The sequence below is a fragment of the Schistocerca cancellata genome, chromosome 1, assembly GCF_023864275.1.
Source record: "Schistocerca cancellata isolate TAMUIC-IGC-003103 chromosome 1, iqSchCanc2.1, whole genome shotgun sequence".
NCBI classification, from domain to species: domain Eukaryota; kingdom Metazoa; phylum Arthropoda; class Insecta; order Orthoptera; family Acrididae; genus Schistocerca; species Schistocerca cancellata.
This window is the reverse complement of record NC_064626.1, coordinates 1,011,795,077-1,011,816,884: the sequence shown is the minus strand read 5'-3', so window position 1 is coordinate 1,011,816,884 and position 21,808 is coordinate 1,011,795,077. Positions and strand designations below refer to the sequence as shown.

Here is a 21,808-nt window from a genome sequence, read left to right as displayed (position 1 = left end):
ATGTCAGTACATTTATCTGATTAAATGCAGTATTAAAATGACATCTGACAGTCATAAAATTGTTATAACCTGGGGGAAAAAAGATTGGGACAACTAGCACTTGGCGCATTATACGACTGCAAATACCTAGTTTCAAAACCATGAAAGAAAGTTGTATTCACTTACTTGAAGAAGCATTAAGGTACTGACAGATTATATAAGACAGAGATTTTGAAACCAGATCTTAAGCTGCAAAACACCTCCAGGAGCAGAAGTTAAAGAAATTGCAGAAATGTAGAAAATGAATGTGATGGGGTCTGCATATGTTGAAACACACAGAGGTTGTTGACAGTTTCACAAGGACATTAAGAAACAACTAAGTTAGGTAAAATAAATACAAGGGAAAATGAATGGGCTTTGGCTGGTGAAACAGTGAAGGCATTAGAAGAACAACTAAGCAAACAGATAAGCCCAGTTAGAAATCCTTTGCCAACAAACAAGATATTGAATTTAATTTAAGGCAAGAGAAAACATAAAAATGGAGTAAATGAAGCGGGTAAGAAAATGAGAGTGACAGAATGTGCAAATTGGCAAAATATGTATGACTCGAGAAGACATGGAAAACTGTAAAAGTATGCATGTCTACAGAAAAGATAGATGCTGCATATAGAAAAATCAGAGAAACCTTTGAAGAAAACAGAAACAGCTACACAGACATCAAGAGCCCAGCTGGCAAGCCAGTACTGAGTAAAGAAGAGAAAGCCGACAGGTGGAATAAAGATACAGAATGGCTGTGTAAATATATAAAGAAAAATAACTTGATGACAATATTATGGAGAGGAAAGAGGAAATGGGTGAAGATGAGATACAGAGAGAATTTGACATAGCACTGTTCAAAACAAGGTATCTGAAGTACACAACATTTACTTTATTATGATCCTTCAGAGGACCAACCATGATAAAACTGTATCACACTGAATGGCGGTTACATGAGATGGCAAAACATCCTGAGACTTCAGGAAGATGACAGTAATCACAATACCAAAGGAAGAAAATATTGACATATGTGTGTATTACTGAACCATTGGTTTGATAAGTCTCAGTTGTAGCATATTAACACAAATTATTACAATCAGTCTTCTTAGATAAGTTGTAGGGTCAGTATTGTCTGATATGTTCCAGGCTTTATCTGGAACCCAAACTGATCTTCTCCTAGTCTTTCATTCTCCTAGTCTTTCATCTTCTACTAGTCTTTCATTATTCTGTAAATAATTTGTGTTTTATATAAAACACTTTATAGTGTTTGTAGATTATGAGAAATCTTTTGGCAATGTTGACTGGAAAACACTCATTGCAGTTCTAAAGTTATCAGTGATGACATATTGGGAGTAAAAGGCCCTCTACAACTTGTATAGAAACCAGATGGATATTATAGGAGTTGAAGGGTATGAAAAGGATGGAGTGATGCCCCAAATTGTTATCAGTCTGTACACAGTGCAAACAAAAAGGAAACCAAGAAAGAGTTTGGAAAAGGAATTAAAGCTCAGGAAGAAAAAAACAAAGACTTTAAGGTTTTCTGATAACACTGTAATTCTAACATGGACAGCAAAGGACTTGGATGATCGGCTAAATGGAAAAGAGATTATAAGTTGAATACCAGTAAAAGCACAATAAAGGGTAATTCAGGTGATGTTGAAGGAATTAGATTAGGAAATGAGATTCTGAAAGTAGCAGATGAGTTTTGACATTTGTGTGGCAAAATAACTGATGATGGTAGCAGTAAAGAGGATATAAAATGTAGACTGACAACAGCAACTAAAGCACTTCTGAGATGTTTCGAATACAGCCATATATGGTGGAGAAATGCAAATGATAAACAATATAGACATAACGAACACTATAGAAGAATGCTAAAGAGTAGGTAGAAAGATTGTAAAACTAATGTGGAGGCACTGTACTGAATCCGGGAGAAAAGAAATATATGTATATGTCCCAGCTTAAGTAAAAGAAGAGATAGGTAGAGATGACACATACTGAGCCATTGGGGAATAGTCAATTTGATAATGGAGGGATGTTTGGGGGAACCTACTATAGAGAGAGTCCAAGGCTTGAATGTAGTAAGCTGGTTCAAATGGTTGTAGGTTGCAGTAGTTACACAGAGATGAAGTGACCTGAATAAGATAGACCAGAGCGGGGAGCTCCATTAAATCAGTCTTCACATTGAAGGCCACAACAACTATTTTCTTCTCAGTATGTGCACAAGGCCAATGCCAATACAAAATAAACAAGTTCATCCAGTCTAGTATCTTTGTGAGCCAATAAACGAAAATGCCATTTTTAACAAATTTCACACTCATCACCAGCTTTAAAGCGATCACAATGATGCTTAAACACCATTTTGCTGCATGATTTCTTGCCACATTTGCATTATTTTATATAATTTCTATAGAGGTCAACTGTCAGACTTTATTCTCAGTTGCACTGACTGTATCTGTTTGTGGCTTTGTCTGTTAACTTTAACGCGAAGCTGAACCTCTTCCATTTTTTTTATGTTGCGATAGTTAATGCTTTCATTTAATATGACATTCTAAGCAATACCTCAATTACTATGGAGTTTTGTGAAACCAGAATAACATTTTGGTCCATTTCAAAACTTTGTCAGTGTTTTGGAAGATACAACACCGATTGATAAAACATACAGTATTAATAAGAATGACAGGGGAAAATAATACTCACCAACAATGAATAGAAGTGAAAGAAATCTAATGGAAAATATGTAGACAGTATTATGTAATACACTATCAGTTGAGTGAAAAATTCATATGTTGCAAGAACTTTGATGTTTTTCCTGGAAAGGTCAAAATATAATATCAGCACTCTGCGTATGATACAATCGAAACTTACTTTATTATTCGTGTTACTGCTGATTTTCTCAGTCTTGTATCAATGCTGCGCACTTTTGGAAAAGTGGTCAGTGTTCTTAATGGCTTCTGTTTACGATATCCTATCTGATGTGGGTCAAATATTTCATTTACTTTTTTCCCTCCTTCTGTTTCTTCATCTTCCACTTCATAGACAAACTGCCTCATAAAACTTTCTCTCACCTGTAACATACAAATATGTTAACCATATACAGTAAAACAATTTAAGCAAAAGCTTTATTGGTAGGAAGGTTATTGAAGAAAAGCAGCTGCTAATATACATGCATATAAAGTACACCATAAAGTATAATGTATGTCAAATGGTACATATCCATCTACATCTACAACCAACCCTGCAAACCACTGCGAAGTGCTTGGTAGATGTTACTTCTCAATCTGATACATATTAGGGTATCTTCCATTCCATATGAGCACAGATTGTGGGAAGAATGGCCTGCTTAAATGCCTCTGGGTTTGCTGCAATTAGTTTAATTTTATCTTCGCAGTTTCTACAGAAGCAATACACATGGTGCTGTAATATATGCCCAAATTTCTCACCTAATACTGGTTCTTGAAACTCAGTAAGTGGTCTTTTATGGGATAGGTGTTTATCTTCTACCACTCCAGGTTTGCAACATGTTCATGATCCTCTCCTGTAAGTCAAACAATCTGTGACCAATCTTCTCAGAAATTTGTCAAGTTCACTTAGGGGCTGATCCTGGCCAGTACATTAATTCAGGATGGAAATTCCCACTACAGTTGATGGATGGATGGTTTGAGTCTTATCTAACTAACAGGAAAAAAGGCTGTCGTTACGAAATACCTGTGCAGTAAGCAGTCAGTCTTCATATGATTGGGAATTAATTACGTGTGGTGTTTCTCAAGGTTCCACGTTAGGTCCATTACTTTTTCTTGTGTAAATTAATGACCTATTTTCTGTTACATTGCCAGATGCTAAGTTTGTTTTCTTTGCAGATGATACAAACATTGCAATAAGTAGTAAGTCAAGTACAGATTTAGACATAGCTGCTAATTAAATTTTCAATGACAATAATAAATGGTTTAGAGCTATTTCATTGTCATTAAACTTTGAAAAGATCCACTATATACAGTTCAGAACCTGTAAGAGGTTTCCTTCCATCATTTGTTCAACATATGAAGACATGTAGATTGAAGAGGCTGACAGTGTTAAATTTCTGGGATTACAACTGGATAATAAATTCTGTTGGGAAGGGCATGCCACAGAATTGCTTAATTGCCTAGACAGGTCTGTATTTGCAGTGAGAATGATGTCAGATGTAGGAGATATAAATATAAAAAAACTTGTATACTTTGCCTACTTTCATTCTATTATGTCATATGGGACCATATTCTGGAGCAACTCATCAAACCAAGCAAAAGTTTTTAGCCTGCAAAAGCATGTAATAAGAATCATTTTTGGTGTAAATTTAAGAACATCACATAGAAACGTGTTCAAGGAACTTTGTACTCTAGCCACTGCTTCTCAGTATATTTATTCCTTAATGAAATTTGTTGCAAGTAATATATCTCTATTTCCAACCAGTAGCTCAATACGTAGTATCAATACTAAGGATAAGAACAATGTACATAAAGACTTAAAATCACTTACCTCAGTCCAAAAAGGGGTCCAATATTCAGGAACACACATTTTCGATAACATTAAAAACTTGGTTTCAGATAAAGCATGTTTTAAACAGAGTTTGGAAGGCTTTTTGATAGGCAGGCGCTTCCACTCTATAGATGAATTTCTTAACAGAGACTGTTAGGCCAGCTTAAGTAAAACTGTCTGTTAGATTTCATTTTTGACAGCATTTGGTCACAACATCAAGATTAGGTATTTTGGGTATGATAAATTTATTAATAGTGCTTAACAATGTTTCATTCTCACAGTGTACTTATTTTGTAAATATTGGGAGTGCCAGTTTAATGTAATATGCTCATATATTTTGACAATGTCCTGACAAGTGATCAGGGTAGTGTTATATTCAAATGTTTTACATTTTTTATGTTATACTTTCTGACATGTTCCACATCCACGAGAATCTACTCATTTTTTGTGTGTATGGAAAGAAAACTGAATCTAATATAATCTAATCTCTATGTGTGTCTACTACCTGAACTGGGTGATGCACTTCCTGAAGTTAAGTACTGGCCAGCTCATCTCTCTCTTTGGGTACATACTCTTTGGTTAAACCTAATCTGGTAGAACAACAATATTATGAAAAGGATAGACCATTACTCACCACATAGAGGAGGCACTGAGCCCAAGGCCTTATGAAAAGACTGCTAAAAATTTAAGCTTTTGGACAAAATTGTCCTCCTTTGGAAACAGAAAACGTACATACACAGTCACACAAGCACAACAGACACATACATCGCCACTGTCTCCAGTTGCTGTAGCCCGACTGTGGACTGTGACTGTGTCTGATGTGAGCAGCAACCTGGGGTGAGTGGTGGAGTAAGGAGGCAATGTGGGGAGGGATAATGGGATAGGTGTGGGGGAAGATGATGTGCTGCCTGGGAGTGTGTGCAGGGATGTGATGGGAACAGGATATGGCTGCTAGATAGTTAGTTCCACACATTATCTGAACAATTATTTTATCAAAATGACGTGGAACAAACCAGTTTTTAGGATATGTATACGTGATTAGTGTTAACATTATTTATGACATTATTTTTTTAGTCATGCTTACACAACTGCCACTGCTTGGTGAGTAGTCATTTTATCTGTCCAATTACATTGCATTTTCATTTTGATTATTTCTGTAGAAATGATTTTCGGTTAGTTTTAAAACTTGCTTCACTACCTGTCAGACATTTTATGTTATCGAGCAAATGATCAAAACTTTTTGTTGGTGCATTCTGAACTTCTTTCTAAGCCACTAACAGCTTTAACAATGGGTAATAAAGATCATCTTTCTCTATAGTGTTGTAGGTATGTACATCACTGTTCTTTCTAACCTGTGATGGATTATTTATGATGAATTTCATTGGTGAATACATGTATTGTGATGGTGCAGTTATCTATGCACATGATGTATGTCCATGAGGGAACAGCACATATTTTCTTACTGCTTGCTTTTGTGCAATCAATACTTTCTTTCTAAGTGATGAGTTACCCCAGAAACTTATTCTTTATGACATTACCGATTGGAAATACAAAAAATATGTCAGGATGCTAATACATTTGTTTCCAAGGCTACCAATTGTATGAAGAGCACACACAGCTGAACTTCAGTGGTTGAGAAGCTCAGTAATAGACTTTTCCAGTTCAAGTTTTCATCAATATGCACACCAAAAAATTTGGAACATTCTGCCGTATTTACTGACTACCATTCTTGTGCTACATCAGTAGTTGCTATGTATCTGTTTGTTGTACAAAATTGAATCAAGTGCATTTTTCCAAAATTTAGAGAGAGTCCATTTTCATAGAACCACTTAATAAGTCTTTGGAAAATATCATTTACCAACTCTTCAGTTGCTTTGCCTCTAATGAGATTTATCATAGGACTAGTATCATCTGCAAAAAGTACCAATATTACTTGTTGACTGTTAAGTGAAATGTTATTCATATGTATAAGGGAACAGGAGTGGACACCCTTCACGACTTTTTGTGTTGCCCATTCACTTAAGTCTTTTATCTTTTCAACATTGTCTGAATTATTAAGCATTTTTCCATCTGTTTGTTAAACACTATTCAAACCAGTTATGTGTAAAGCTGTCAATTCCATAAAACTTAATTTTTTCTAGGAGAGTATTAAGATCTGCACAATCAAATGACTTGGAAAGATCACAAACAATACCAACTGGTGATACACTATTATTTAAGGTTTGTATTATTTGATGAATGAATGAATCAATAGCCTTCTCAGTGAAGCAAACTTTAGGGAATTCAAACTGTGATATGCTAAGGATTATGTTTCTGCTTATGTGTGTGACTACTTTACCGAATATTTTGGAAAAAGATGTCAGCAAATAAATTTTATGATACTTGTTTAAGTCTGTGTTGTTATCTTTCTTATGAAGTGGTTTAATAATTTCATACTGTATTTTAACCTGCCTGGAATAATTCTCTGTGCTAGTGATGCATTACATACATCACTAATAAAATTACTTATTAAGTTGGAGAAATTTTTCAGAATTCTGTTTGAAATTCCATCGGCCCCACACAGGCTTTTGCTTTTTGGGAATTTTCATAATTCTATTAATTTCAGTGAAGGACATTGGTGCTACTTATAGTTGCTTAAAGTTTTGTGGAATGTCATTTTCAATATGAGGGTGGTTTGAAAAGTTCTCGGAATCACCACGAGAGGACAGTGCTAGCACAACGAGTTGTTCACCTGATATTCATTGGATTGTTGATTGTAAACACATGCCACGTCAGTTCTCTTGGAAGAGAGCTGTGGTGGTGACATTGCTCTGTTGTTGTTCCCATGTAGTGATTTACGAAGATGGAAAAAAATGGAGATTTGAGCAGAGATTAAGTACTTTGTAAAGAAAGGTGTGAAAGCAAAGGATATTCATACTGATTTACAAAATACACTGGGGGACTCTGCACTGTTGCAAGTGGGCAAATGAATTTAAATGTGGTCGAGAGAGCTTAGATGATGACCTGCACAGTGGTCAGTCAAGATGTCTCACTGCTCCATAAATCATTGCAAAAATGCACAAAATGGTCATGGAGAATCGCCGATTGAAAGTGTGTGAAATTGTTCATGTTTGCCAGATGTCATCTAAAAGGGTATAGGCCCATCACATTTTAACTGAAGAATTAGAAATGAAAAAAATTATCTGCAAGATGGGTGCCATTACTCTTGACACTGGATCAAAAACGCATGAGAATGGGCATATCGGAACAATGTTTGGCCCATTTTAGGAGAAACAAACAAGATTTTTTGCACTGGTTTGTGACCTCAGATGAAACTTGGGTGCAGAGACAAAACAACAGCCAAAATAGTAGAAAGTTGCTGATTCTCCATCACTAAAGAAAGCGAAGACAATTCCTTTGGCGGGAAAAGTCATGACATCAGTGTTCTGGGATGTGAAGGGCATTCTGTTTGTAGATTATCTCCCCACTGGGCAAACAATTACTGAAGAATACTATGTTAACCTCCTGGACAAATTGCAACAAAAGATACATGAAAAAACGCCAGGTTTAGCAAGGAAGAAAGTCATCTTCCATCCAGACAACGCACACGTGCCGTCACTATGGCAAAATTACACAAACTGTTATGAATTGTTGCCACACCTGCCTTATTCTCTGTCAGACTTCCATCTCTTCCCAAAAACTGAAAATTTTTCTTGGTGGATAAAGATTTACTTCAAATGAAGAATTAATAGCCAGAGTTGACAACTATTTTGTAGGCCTGGAGGAAACTCATTTTTAAGATGGGATTAAGGCACTGGAACATTGTTGGATCAAGTGCATTAATCTACAAAAACGCTACATTGAAAAATAAAAAAAGTTTCAGTGATGTAAGTACTTTTTTTCCATTCTATTCCAAGAACTTTTCCAACCACCCTCATAAATTCCTTTGCTTCTGAAACTGTAGCATTTATTCGTATATTTGCTGCTACATTTAGAAAGTGACTGTTAAAAGTACTTTCAACTTGTGAATTATCAGTCACAACATTGTCATTTAGTTTAAATGTTATGGAATCTTGTACACTGACTGGCTGTCCTGAATCCTATTTCACAATGTCTTATATAGTTTTAATCTTGTTATTGGCATTATTTATTTCTGCCAGGACAGACATATTTATGGGCATTTTATTGACTTTCCTAAAATACTATAATATTTTCTGTAGTACACAAGTAATGTCAGCTCTCGATTTATTCTGGCTTTTACATAAACTTGCCTCTCCTCTTATATATGGTTTAAATTCCCTTAGTTATTCCTTGTCTTACTTGCCTTATTATTATTATTAAGTTTCTGAATAATTTATCAGGAAAACAACTTTCAAATATCCCCACAAATTTACTGTGCTAGGTGCAAAGTTGGGGGGGGGGGGGGGGGGGGGGGGGGGGGGGAAGGGCAGGAAAGGGAGAGGGGAGAAGCATTGAATGGAGAAAGAATAAAGGTGCATTGCTGTGCGTAAGGCTGTTGTGTGAGCAAGGAAGGAGATAGGTATGTGGGGAACAGGGACTAGCTAAGGTTGAGGCCGTGGGGGTTTCAGGAACAAAAAATATGTTGTAGGGATGGTTTCCACCTGTGTGATTAAGAAAAGCTGGTGTTGATGGGAAGAATCCAGATGGCACAGCCTTTGAAGGAAATCATTCAAGACTAACAGCTTCCCCATTACTTTTTCTTGTGTAAATTAATGACCACTTTTCTGTTACATTGCCAGATGCTAAGTTTGTTTTGTTTGTTTCCTCCCATTCCCTGCCCCTACCAACCACCCTAGCCTGCTTGGATTGGGAGCAGAAAAGGGAATAAGTAGGTGGGGAATGGGGAGTAGTGAAGGTTGTGGGGATTAAGGATAACTTGTAGGCACAATTGCCACCCATGCAGCTGGTTTGTAGGAAGGACCACACACTTGCTGAACATGCTGCCCAACTTTATGTGCTTCACTTCAATGACTGCTTCACATCTGCGTCATCTGGATCCCTCCTGCTGTATCAACTTCTCTGCTGATCCCCTTCAGGGTTTCTGTCCTGCACCATTTTCATCTTTTTTCTTTTTACTCTACCTTGATTAATTTGATGTTTCAGTCTTCCTTTAGTCCGACTCGGATTTACTACTAGTATTAATATGAAAGGGTTGAAAGTACATACTTAGTATGTAGTTGGGGTTGGGGTGTTCCATGGATGGACACACACACACACACACACACACACACACACACACACACACACACACACACACACGCACAGTGTGGCTACAATGTCTTGGCCAATGGCACAATGTAGCTGTGTGTGTGTGTGTGTGTGTGTGTGTGTGTGTGTGTGTGTGTGGTAGTGTGTGTGCGCACGCGCGCGCACACGCACGTAAGCACCAAATTAGTTACCTTATTGGCACAACTTCAATGCCCTATCACATCAATGGAGTTGACCCCAGAAAAGATCTTCATCTATTAAGTTTTATAAAAAAAGGTTGCCTACACTAAACCTGTAAGAATTCATATTCAAAATTAAGATTAGTTTCAAATCTAAATAATAATTTAGTTAAATATTTTTAAAGTATGTGTATATATAATCTACATGTAATGCTTACTTTTGGCAGACTGAAGTCTGATGGCACTTTATGTAGGCATGTCATCTGTGGACTGTCAGGGAATTTTTCAAAAATCCTTAAGCGGAAAGGTAATGTTTCCTTTATTTCAGCACTCTGTTCACGAAACTTTAATTGCTTCAGTTTCTTTATGTCCTCATCAAGTTCTAAATTATCTAGTATAACAGCAACAAACAAACTCAACACAATCTGAAAGGAAATACAAGATTTTTAGTTGGCGTATTAGACAATATTGAAGGAATGATCAGGCCTATAAAAAACAACTTAATTATCAGGAAAAAATCTGTAAGTAATGGGTGAAAATTATTGCTACGAGCTGCAATGCATGTTGTGTGGTGTAGTGATTAAAATCACTGGCTGGTGAGATGTGGGTTGCCAGTTCAAACTTGGCCACCAGCAATTATTTGTTATTTAGTATTTATCATTTCTGGAAGGTACTTGAAATACCTTTAGTTTATATATGCTAGAATATTTTATATTTGTTTAAATAACAGCATTCAGGAATATTTTCTGTCTGTATAAATACCTGCACTCTCCATCCAGATCAGTTCTGTCCCGGCTTGGAAGCACACTACCACACCAGTGTATTCAAACCAAAGTTAGATTTTGATCTAGACTTTGGCTGTGGTTATTCAAGTAACTGCATTTTGATGGGGTGTCTTCAAAATGTAAAAATGCAAGATTCATTACACCAATGCTTTGGAGAATGAAGGTGCACATGGTTGTATTTACTGGGATAGCAGCTGTCATCATAGTGGAATGCAATTGAAGATCCCTAAGGAACCAATTATTGTGAAAACCAAGCTTTTGGCTAGTCTTCAAGCCTTTCAATATCCCAAGAAGCACTTGGATTCTGACTTTGTTATCTTTTTTGATTCCAGATCAGTACTGGAACTATTAAGACATCTGTACAATGTAAGAACCAACCATCCAATAGCACCATTAATCAGATGTTACAGATGACAAATAGGGATCAGAAAGTTACCATGTGATGGGTAAAAGAATACCTGGCAATGAAACAGTTGACAAGCTAGCCAAAGCAGCCGTTAATGATGGAACAGTGGTACACTTGGAATTACATTATTAAATCAACAATCAGAAAGAAGCGAAACACAAAATGGCAAGAGACTTCCACATACGACACAGATTATGTTAAAGTGAATCCAGTGCTGATTTCTAACTTCTGCCACAAGAAAAATCAGTGTTCTAGAAGACTCACAAACACTAAAAGGCATCTCACATTGAACTACGGCTGATACTGAGAACATCTACATCGTATTAGTCTGGTCGCATCCCCATTGTATGACTGTGGTGAAGAAGAGGATATCAGGCACATCTTTTTTGGCTGCATGAACAGATACAATGCTGCATGCCACCTCCTGCAATGTCTGGTCACCAACGATTGGTGTTTGTTGACATGTGTCACAATCCTGCTCTGAAAGTTTATGTTTATGATGATGTACAATGTATGAAATCCAATGGTTATGTTGCTCTTGAAGGTGTTAAACCTTAGATGTATGATGATGGCTGCATGTGTCCCACTCATATGCCAAAATAAGATAGTAAATAAAACATGATTTCCATGCCAAGTGTTGTATTTAACTGATGACGACATGACATGGCACGACATGACATGACATGGCATAGAAACAATAACAACAGTGTTTATTTGCTACCAACTACCAGATGATTCCAATCAGTCATGAACTCAGCTTCACAGGAAAAGCATAATGATGTTAATTGGTATAATTCAGAGAAGTGTTTGCAAATGCTGAACTGGACTATGAACTCAACCTCCCACAATTAAGGGGCAGGACTTTATCATAATGCTGTCAAGTCCATGAAGAGGAAGCAGCACCAAAAGTACTTGCAAAAATACTACATTCTTAAATTTTGTGAACAATTTTACTCAGCCTTCCTGTCCCTCTGTAATTTTAAGAATTTACATCTGCATGTCATACAGTGCCACAATGTGTGGAGTTATTGTTTATACTTTTCTTACTCAGTTTATCTGTCATTATTCCGACATTTATCTTTTGTATATTCCCACATCTATTTCCCATGGGATCCTCTAGGTTTCATTAACCAACAATGAAGGATTAAACAGAGAATGATGACTCTGGACACAGCACTGTGAATTTCTAATAGACAATGGAAAAAAATAGTTTTGCTTACAAGCAGACTGTGTTGAAATGCTCTAAGTTGAGGGGTACATAAGGTATCTACTGTTTACCAAGCAATAATATGAATAAATAAACTTATTTAGGATGCAATAAACAAAGCACATATCTGCAGAAAGAGAAAAAAAATATTTGACTGTGATTATATGAGTACTGTATTTTCCAAATTAGATTAAATGTTCTTAACTTAAAAACACACAAATATTAGGGTATTACAGAGTAAAATGTGGAGCTTATTGAAAACAATAATGCATGTGTTTCACTTGCCAGAGTGACGAATAAATGATACAAGATAAAGTATACTGCAACAAGTGGTGCCAGAGTTTCTCTGGTTCGTAGCATCGTTTCATCCATGACCTCCACCCAAGCTTCTTGCGTCAATATTTGAAACATTGACATGAAAGCCTAAAAGACATAGAAAGAGATAATATTACACCATACAAGACTTTAAACATCAATAAAGAAATACAGTAAGTCAGAAAACATGTATGTAGCAATCTACAGTTATTAATCATGGTCTCATTTTAAATTATGCAAACTGGAAGTGCAATTCCGTAAAAGTTTCCACTGAAAATTGTATTATTTTAACTATCTAAGTTTAACCTCTCTCATATACCAGTACAGAGGTTAGTAATTTATATTACAGCATTACTGAATTAAAGATTTTCTTACCTCTGGGAAACTTTCAAATTTTGTAAAATCGCACAAAAAGCAAAATAGTTGCATTGAAATGCTGGATGAAATAATCAGGAGACACATGGTGAAAATGATGAGGCTGCCTAGCTTCTTTCCTGGTCCAAATATTTTATATACAAAATCTTCCAACATTGGTGATGCCTTGATTAACCTGACGACACGAAGAACCTGCAGTTAAAAAATATAACTAAATTAAAAGTGCTCTCCCCCACCCTCCTCCCCCAGTTCTCTCTCTCTCCCCCCCCCCCCCCCCCCACACACACACACAGAGAGAGAGAGAAAAACTCTTCCAAGGGTGTCTCACCTAAGAGTTGTTAGGTGCATTTGCACTGGTGTTTCAGCAGACATTTGCAGTTTTGTTTTTGCAAAGTGTAGCAGAAGTTAGCCCAAAAATTGCTTGTCATGTCTTTCAGATGATGCCTAATGTTGGAGGAAAGCATCAGTTTCTTTCCAATTACAAATAAATGATTTTTAAATCAAAATGTTGTGCCAAATCAACAGAGCGGTCCCAAATTAGTCTAGCATGATATTTGTCTTACTGACATGTATTAACAATAACAGTGAAACATGAAGAATAACCAGTATCCCAGCAGCAACAGCACTGCTCAGGCCTGTGCTGATTGCTATTGACACATAGCAGGACTGCCCTGTTGCTGCTGAAGTTCTTGGTTTTTCTCCATGTTTTATTGTCACTGTTAATAAATATCAATAAAATGAATATTACACTAGACTAACCTGGGACAGCTCTGTCAAAAGGGCACGTAAAATTCTGATTTAAGCTAATTTTATTTTTAATGGGAAACAAACTGATGCTTTCCATTGAAACTGGGTATGAAATGAGAGACTTAATGAGCAGAAACACCATAAAAAATACACCTGACAACTTGTACGAGAGACACCAGGAATAAATTTGGAATCATTACAGTACAGAAAAAGAGAACACGTTTATTGAGGATATATCCAGGATAAAGGAAACAAGAACAAGTTTATTTAAGATAAATTCAGAATGAAGAAAAAGAAGATGATAATAAGATCAGATTACACAGAGGGATCTGAATCAAGGAAAAAATACCAGATAACGGAAGGTCATTAGCTTTGGAGCTATGGCCATAAAATTGCTAGCCAATCAACAGTAACTGTGCAGGGGTTTGTCCACTAATTGTACGGGCTTGGATGTGTTGAGAAGTATGGTTTTGTATGGCGAAGCTGCTGATGTGTTACACTGTGGCTGTTGTGGTGCTGCACTACACTTTTTGTGTGCTTTATTAGCTGATAGTCACTATGAAAAGTAACACTAACAATTGGTTAGCCAACTCCCACATTGCTTCTGAAGCAGTGGGTTGCAGAGCTGTAAATGCAAATTTCCCAGTGATAAGGGTACCAGTATCAACACTTTTAGGGCTATGGGCCACTGCATGAGAGAAACGAGCATTTTTATCTCCAAAATGACAATTCAAGACATCAAAGCACAGTAATGACTTAAGAATCTAATGAAGACATACTGTAGCGTTTCACATTAACATCTACAACCCACTAACATGTCTTCTTTATGGTAAGTAGCAATGTATCTTTTCATACATTGTTGACTTTCAAAATATGAGATTGTTCAAGGCAAGTAAATTTTTGCATCCAGACTTCAAGATACTGCTGATGTTCCAACACTGTGAAGTCTCCCTGCTTTATTCTGTTCGTATATAATGCTATTTTCACTGGGGGAAGGAGTATTTATTGAGCAAACCCATCATCAGTGAGTATATGAAAATCCACATTATATTCAAGAGCAGGGTCACCAAGAAAGATTTGTGGTTCATCTGAGGAGTAATTGGTGGTGCCAACTTGATTTGTTCCACCACCACACTAATTGGGCAGAATTATACAGGGTGTCCCACTCAAACCTCCCTGATTTCAAAGACCCAGGAATGAAAACTGCACAACACTGTAGAGCACTTCAAAGAATTTATTTACTTATTATCAATACACCTTACATGTGAACCATTTGTAGCATGAAGAATATCAAGTCTATATTCAATTTCTTGCCAAGTTATTTGTAACATTTCTCTGTTATTGTTGCAATCACATTAGGGATACGATGTCGAAACGTACGAATATTGTCCACTTTGGTCGCACACATGCGGTCCTTTATGAATCCCCACATGAAGAAATCAAGCAGCATAATGTCGGGAGAACGTGGTGGCCAGGCAGTGGGTCCTCTGCATCCAATCCAACGATTGGGAAATTTCCTATCCAGGCACTTGCGAACAGCCATTGACCAATGTGGCAGAGCTCAATCTTGTTGAAAAATGATGTTGGGTTGCAAGTCTTGTATCTGAGGGTACACAAACTGCTCCAACATGTCCAGATACATTGACCTATTCAATGTTTGGTCCGCAAAGAAGAAAAGTCCAACAATCATGTCGTACATCAGCTGCACCAGACGTTTAGTTTGGGACTGTCACGAACACGTTCAATGACAACGTGCAGATTTTGCAAACCCCAAATCAGAACATTATGCCTATTAACCCTTCCTGATAGATGAAAGGTTGCCCCATCTGTGAATAAACATATTTCCAGGAAGCTGGCATCCATATCAATACGCTGCAGAATATCTGCAGCAAATTGTTGTAGGCGCGGTTTGTCGTTTGGCATGAGATGTTGCAGAATTTGCACTTTTTAAGCACACATATGAAGATGCTGGTGAACTACATGATGCAATGTTGATTGAGGTACATCAAGTTTCCTAGATGCCTGACAAATTGACTTACATGGGCTTCTAAGAAATGTTTGTCTGATGTCCTCCACTGTCTCTTCTGAAACTCCGTAACGTGCACCGTCAGAATGTTTCAGAAAACTTCCTGCTGCCAGAAACTTCCTATACCATTCCTTAACTGTTTTTACATCAGGTGGATCAAATTCATACCCACAATGATGATTTCTTTGCACAGTAACCGGTGATTTTGTTTCTGCAAACCACACAACTGCTTGCGTGCGCTGCTGTGGAATCGCCATTTTCACTTCATGCGACCACATTGCACTCTGGTAATGATACTTGGCACTTCTGACGTGGGAATATAAATTCTTTGAGATGCTCTACACTGTGGTGCATTTTTCATTGTTGTATCTACTGTGGTTTTTCTCTCCTGAGTCCTAGAAATCAGGGAGGTTTGAGAGGGATACCCTGTATATTATTTTTAGAAATGAAACTGCCAAACTGCTAGAAGACATTCCTCTACATGTATGGCAAGAGATACTGTGCCAACAACATGGTGCCCCTTAGTAGTTAGACACAGATGGTTTGGGCAATGGTCCCCATAAATGGTTTAACAGTTTGTACAATTTAACAACACTAAACTTTTTCGGATGGAGTTTTATGAGAGACTACATTAACATACACCATTCAACCCTTGTGAAGAGCCAGTAACACGAATTTTGAGGCTGCAACAATTATTCACAATAAATCAGGAATTTCTGAAAAGTTAGACCAATCATTCTTAATGTCTACTTTTGAGGCAGACAAATTGAGCATTTAAAGTAAGAAATGCAATACAAAACATGATAGCAATTAAAATTTAATTTATTGTTACAGATCTACTTATAAGGACAAATGATCATTCAATCTCTCTATCAATCAGTAAAAAAGTAAAATACGTGGCCTCTATATTTCATTATTAAAACACTGCACAAAAAGTACCACATGTCAATACCTCAAAACAGTGCCATTTGTGCAGTGCAACTGATTATTTCAACAAATTACTGCCATTATGGCACTTCATGCAGTTGATTTAAAAGTCAAGTGTTATCTAGGAAACATCAGAGATAATTGTGCCTAATGAAATTACCTGTGAACAGGAGTTGAAAGCTTCCCAACTTTTAACAACTTAAACAATACTCTTGGGCTAATTTACCCTTTAACTGGACACTTGAAGATAACAGTTGTTAGCTGGGGCAAGTCAGATCACACTCACTGCTGATTGTGGCCATAGTTCCACAACATTTCATTTTCTGACCTATGGTTGATTGGGAAATTTTGCTTTTGGTTTATCTTTCCACTTTTCATTTACTGTTTAATCTTTATATCTCCCTCGGACCCTTCTATCATCTCTGAATTGGAACTGGCACAGGACCAAAGAACTGTATTTTCTCATAACAGGTGGGTTTATCTTAAACTAGAGTCTGGTTTATGTAATCCTCTGCAGGCTTTCCAAACTCCCCAACTGAATCCCACTTTTCTCAAAAAAAAAAAAAAAAAAAAAAACTTCAAGCTAGGAGTGTTTTTTTTTTCTTTAACAGTTTAGAAGCCAAGAGCACTATTAATGCTGAGCTGCCTCAGACAGCTATACAACTGGGGGTGGTTTCTCAATAAGGGATACCATGGCACCACACAAGAACAAACTGATGCCATCAAAAGCCATAATCTGTCACATGGGCATGGCCAGCTGTTTTCTGCCTGTGATTAAAGGCCAGAGGGAGGGGAGGAAGAGTGGGACCATGGTAGGATAAGTTCTCTCTTGGTAATCTGCCTATTCTGTTTATCATCGCTATCTGCTGGATGGATACAACAACAATGAAAACTGGTGCATTACTTGGTATCTCTCACAAACTTTGCTTGGTTTACTGGTGCTTGTACCATCAACTTCTCTTGGATATGAACTGGTTTCTAAGCATGTAAAATAGCATCACACTGTTGAGTGAACTCAGTGTTCCATACTGTGATTTATTGTATCTTGTATTCCTGTAGTAAAATGTGGTTGCAAGCTGAAACAAAACTGGTGATGGGGTATTTCAAACATTTTGTGTGGACAAACAAACAATAAAATGGATATAGAGTTTCTGCAAATGTAGCAATGAGAAAAACTGTCTTGGAAGTACAACAAATGGAATGACAGCAATGGTGTGGAGAAAAGTTAGAGGCACAATCTCAAAAGCAGCAATTTGAGCAACAGCACCAGCAGGAAGAAAAGCTGGAAATGCTACAGAAAAAGCTGTGGAAGTTTGTTGTGCAACAGAAAGAACCACTGACTATTAATTGGCCAAAGTGCAAATAGAGCAGCCCCTGAAGTGTTGCATGACCAATGAACTGCCATTCGGCAATGAAGACTGTCGGTGCTATGGCAAAGAAGGGCATTTAGAAATTGTGAGCAGTAACAATTAACTGCAGGAGATCCAGGAGATTAAGCTAATAAAATGAACATTAACACACTAGGAACTAAATATTATACAGCTTCAAATCAATACCATAAAACATCTGCAAACCTAACTCTCAATCAATATGTCCAGTGTCTTTCCTATCTACACCAGTGCCAGAGTGACTGTAATCAACTTTGGAACTTATCAATGAATGGGCTCTCGACTATTACCCAGAGTTAACCATCATTTGGTGTCATACAACCAACAAAAGATTCCAATTACAGGTATTTTCACAAGTGAAATGAAATACAAGCAACTGACTAATGAAATTCCTCCTCAGGTAGTGGCTCAAGAGTTTTGGAATCAATACATTCATGGCTTTTGGATTTATTACACAGGACATAGTAAGTTTAACTGAGCTGGAATTCTGTCCAGTCCCTTAGAAAACTTAAGCATGGAATTTGAGTCATTATTAGCATCTGGTCTGTGGTACACCAGCATTTTCACAGTGCATTTCACTTTAAAGCCTGTGGTATCATCCAAATTCTCAAGAGGGCATCCAGTGCCAATAGCAGTAAGACAATCAATTAAACCAGAACTTGAGTGTTTAAAAACTTCATGAGTCATTTAATCTATGAAGTCAGGTAATAGGATTACACCAATAGTAGTACAGAAAAATCAAGTTGATCACTAACATTGTGTGGAGATTTCAATTCAATAATTACTGGCCAATCATAGATTAATATTCAATCCCCAGATCAAAAGAAATGCTGACAAAATTAGCAAGAGGTAAGAATTTCTTGAAAACAAATTTAGAAGGAGCCTATATATAACTGGCAACGGCCTTGCCGCAGTGGATACACTGCTTCTCGTGAGATCACCGAAGTTAAGCGCTGTCAGGTGTGGCCGGCACTTGGATGGGTGACCATCCAGCTGCCATGCGCTGTTGCCATTTTTTGGGGTGCACTCAGCCTTGTGATGCCAATTGAGGAGCTACTTGACCGAGTAGCAGCTCCGGTCAAAGAAATCCATCATGACGACTGGGAGAGCGGTGTGCTGACCACACACCCCTTCTATCCGCATCCTCAACTGAGAATGACACGGCAGTCTGGTGGTCCTGATGGGCCACTTGTGACCTGAAGACGGAGTGCTATATATAACTGCCATTAGATGAGGAATAGAAAAAATTAATGAAATAAAATGCCTGATAACTTGTAAAAATATCTATGCCTACCATACCCTGTTGCAATTTCACCAGCAATTTTTCAGCACTACATTAAGGAACTTACAGCATCAATCCCAATATAGTGCAAATTATCTTGACAATATCATAGTGACAGATCACAGCAAAGCCAAGGATATGAAAAATGCGCATGCAGCATTTTCTCGCCTATGAGAAATAGGTGTAAAGTATAACCTTGATGAACACATTTTTTCCAAAGAGAAAGTAGGGTACATCAATCATACGCTAGTGTAAAAGGCTTCACACCCACAGATCAATACTTAGCCATAATTGACACTCTGCTGTGCCCCAAGAATCTAGTATAACTACAAGGTTTCTTAATGGAAGTCAAATACGGCATAAAATTTATCACCTAGCCAGTTGATCTTATGCATCCATTCTACAAACTATAATGCAAAAGTCTCACATTTGCTTGGCCAAATGAATGTGATGAGCATTTAAAATGCAGAAACAGAAACTCTGATCAGCATCTGGTCTGGCTACATGAGTGCCTGGGAAAAAAAAAACCATTAGTGATAATTGGACATGTGTCTCGACATGATCTAGGTATGGTGCCTGCAAACCAAACTAGTTGTATCACCCAATTTATTCATCTCAAAGATGCTAACATCATATGAAAGTAATTACTCACAAATACAAAAAGAGGTGCTTATGATAAAGAAATGTCATATAAAAGTATAGGACACTAAATTTCATTTCGTCAAACCATTCCTTGGATCACTTGATCTCCAAGGTTACTGTCCCAGAGAAGAAGGCTCAAAGATTGCACTGCTGGGCTCCATACCCAGATTTTTACAATTGCATCACCATTTACTACAAGCCAATAGTGAAATACACAAATGTAGAGACTCTGTCTTCATTGTTCATGGGACCCAGCATTAGACAATGAAGAAACTGTTTACTTCTAACTATCTTGGAGCTTTAGTAGACAATCAACAACTTCCAAGTTGCATCACAGACCATCGCCAATGTAATAAGTGATGATCCAGCTTGGAAAAACAACCTACCACTCCCCCCTCCCCACATACACACAGTTTGACCCTTCTTCTTGATGCCCTAACCTAACCTATCAGTTATCACTAGTAAATGACATAATCATTTCCACTGCCAAAGCAAGAAGCTGTTTACTTCTAATTGGCTTGGAGCTTCAGTGGACAATCAACAACATCTAGCCCTATGTACTAACTGTATGGAGAGCTGCTCGAGTCCTGAGAAAGAGGACCAAACAAATGATTTTCCTTGACCCATGCAAGCTGCTCTCACACTCATCTTGGGTGGAGAAAAAAGAAGAAGGATTGTGTAATAAACAGCAATAATAACAAATATGACAATGTAAAAAATAAGACCAAAAGAATATGAAAATCTACGACCAAAGACTACAAAACTTCAATTCATTGAAACAAAAACTACAAAATTTACTAGTCACCTGCAGCTTTGACAATATTAATAAATATTTGAAATATTGCTCAAGTCTATAGGTTCTGCCTCATAATATCTCTACCTGGAAATTTACTAATGTACTCCTGTTAATGTGTCTTTTATGGCCATATGTGTGGACATGTGATTTTAGTTTCTTAATACACATTTATCTAGAATATCACTCACTTTGGTACAATCAATCAGGATGTGTCAATTACTTTTCATCTATGTATCTTTTGTGTCTAATTGTGTCTACACAGAATTACATTTTCTTAAACTTAATTACATAAAATATTGTTTAAATTATTACAGTTGATCAAGATGTGTTGATAAGAAAATTATCAGTCCATATGTACCTACAATTTGTGCAAACTTTTATGTAAAAATTTTACACTATCTTATGTCTTGATACATCTTACATTATGAATGTAATAAAAGGGAACTAAATATTTATCTATTTATTTATTTATTCCAAAAGAAAGATGATGAGACTTACCAAACAAAAGCGCTGGCAGGTCGATAGACACACAAACAAACACAAACATACACACAAAATCTAGCTTTCGCAACCAACGGTTGCCTCGTCAGGAAAGAGGGAAGGAGAAGGAAAGACAAAAGGATATAGGTTTTAAGGGAGAGGGTAAGGAGTCATACCAATCCCGGGAGCGGAAAGACTTACCTTAAGGGGAAAAAAGGACAGGTATACACTCGCACATTATTTATTCCATGTGATATGATGGTACACAGTGTGTTGCAGATGTCAGAAAATATCATTTAACACTGTTAACATGTATTAATGTAAGCCTATAGTATCCTAATGTATTATATTGCTCAATGTTTTCAATTTAACACAAACAGCAAGATTATTGTTCTAAGTATTCATTTACAGAGTAAAAACAGTGACACAACAAATATGACTTCACGGCTTTGCTAAATTTTATGTTGTCTTCGATGGACTTAATACTAGTGTGAAGATTGTTGAACAGCTGGAGG

At 37.1% G+C, this 21,808-nt stretch overlaps 1 protein-coding gene across 1 annotated transcript in view; it reads right to left on the bottom strand.

Moving 5' to 3' along the window:
• Positions 1 to 21,808, bottom strand: part of LOC126089086 (sodium leak channel NALCN) — a 390,881-nt gene that overhangs the window by 172,053 nt on the left and 197,020 nt on the right. Inside the window, exons 11-14 of the mRNA XM_049906884.1 lie at positions 13,006 to 13,197; positions 12,601 to 12,738; positions 10,136 to 10,342; positions 2,884 to 3,083 (exon numbers count right to left, since the gene is read on the bottom strand). Coding sequence (XP_049762841.1) covers positions 2,884 to 3,083; positions 10,136 to 10,342; positions 12,601 to 12,738; positions 13,006 to 13,197 — 737 coding nt within the window. The remainder of the gene's footprint in view (positions 1 to 2,883; positions 3,084 to 10,135; positions 10,343 to 12,600; positions 12,739 to 13,005; positions 13,198 to 21,808) is intronic.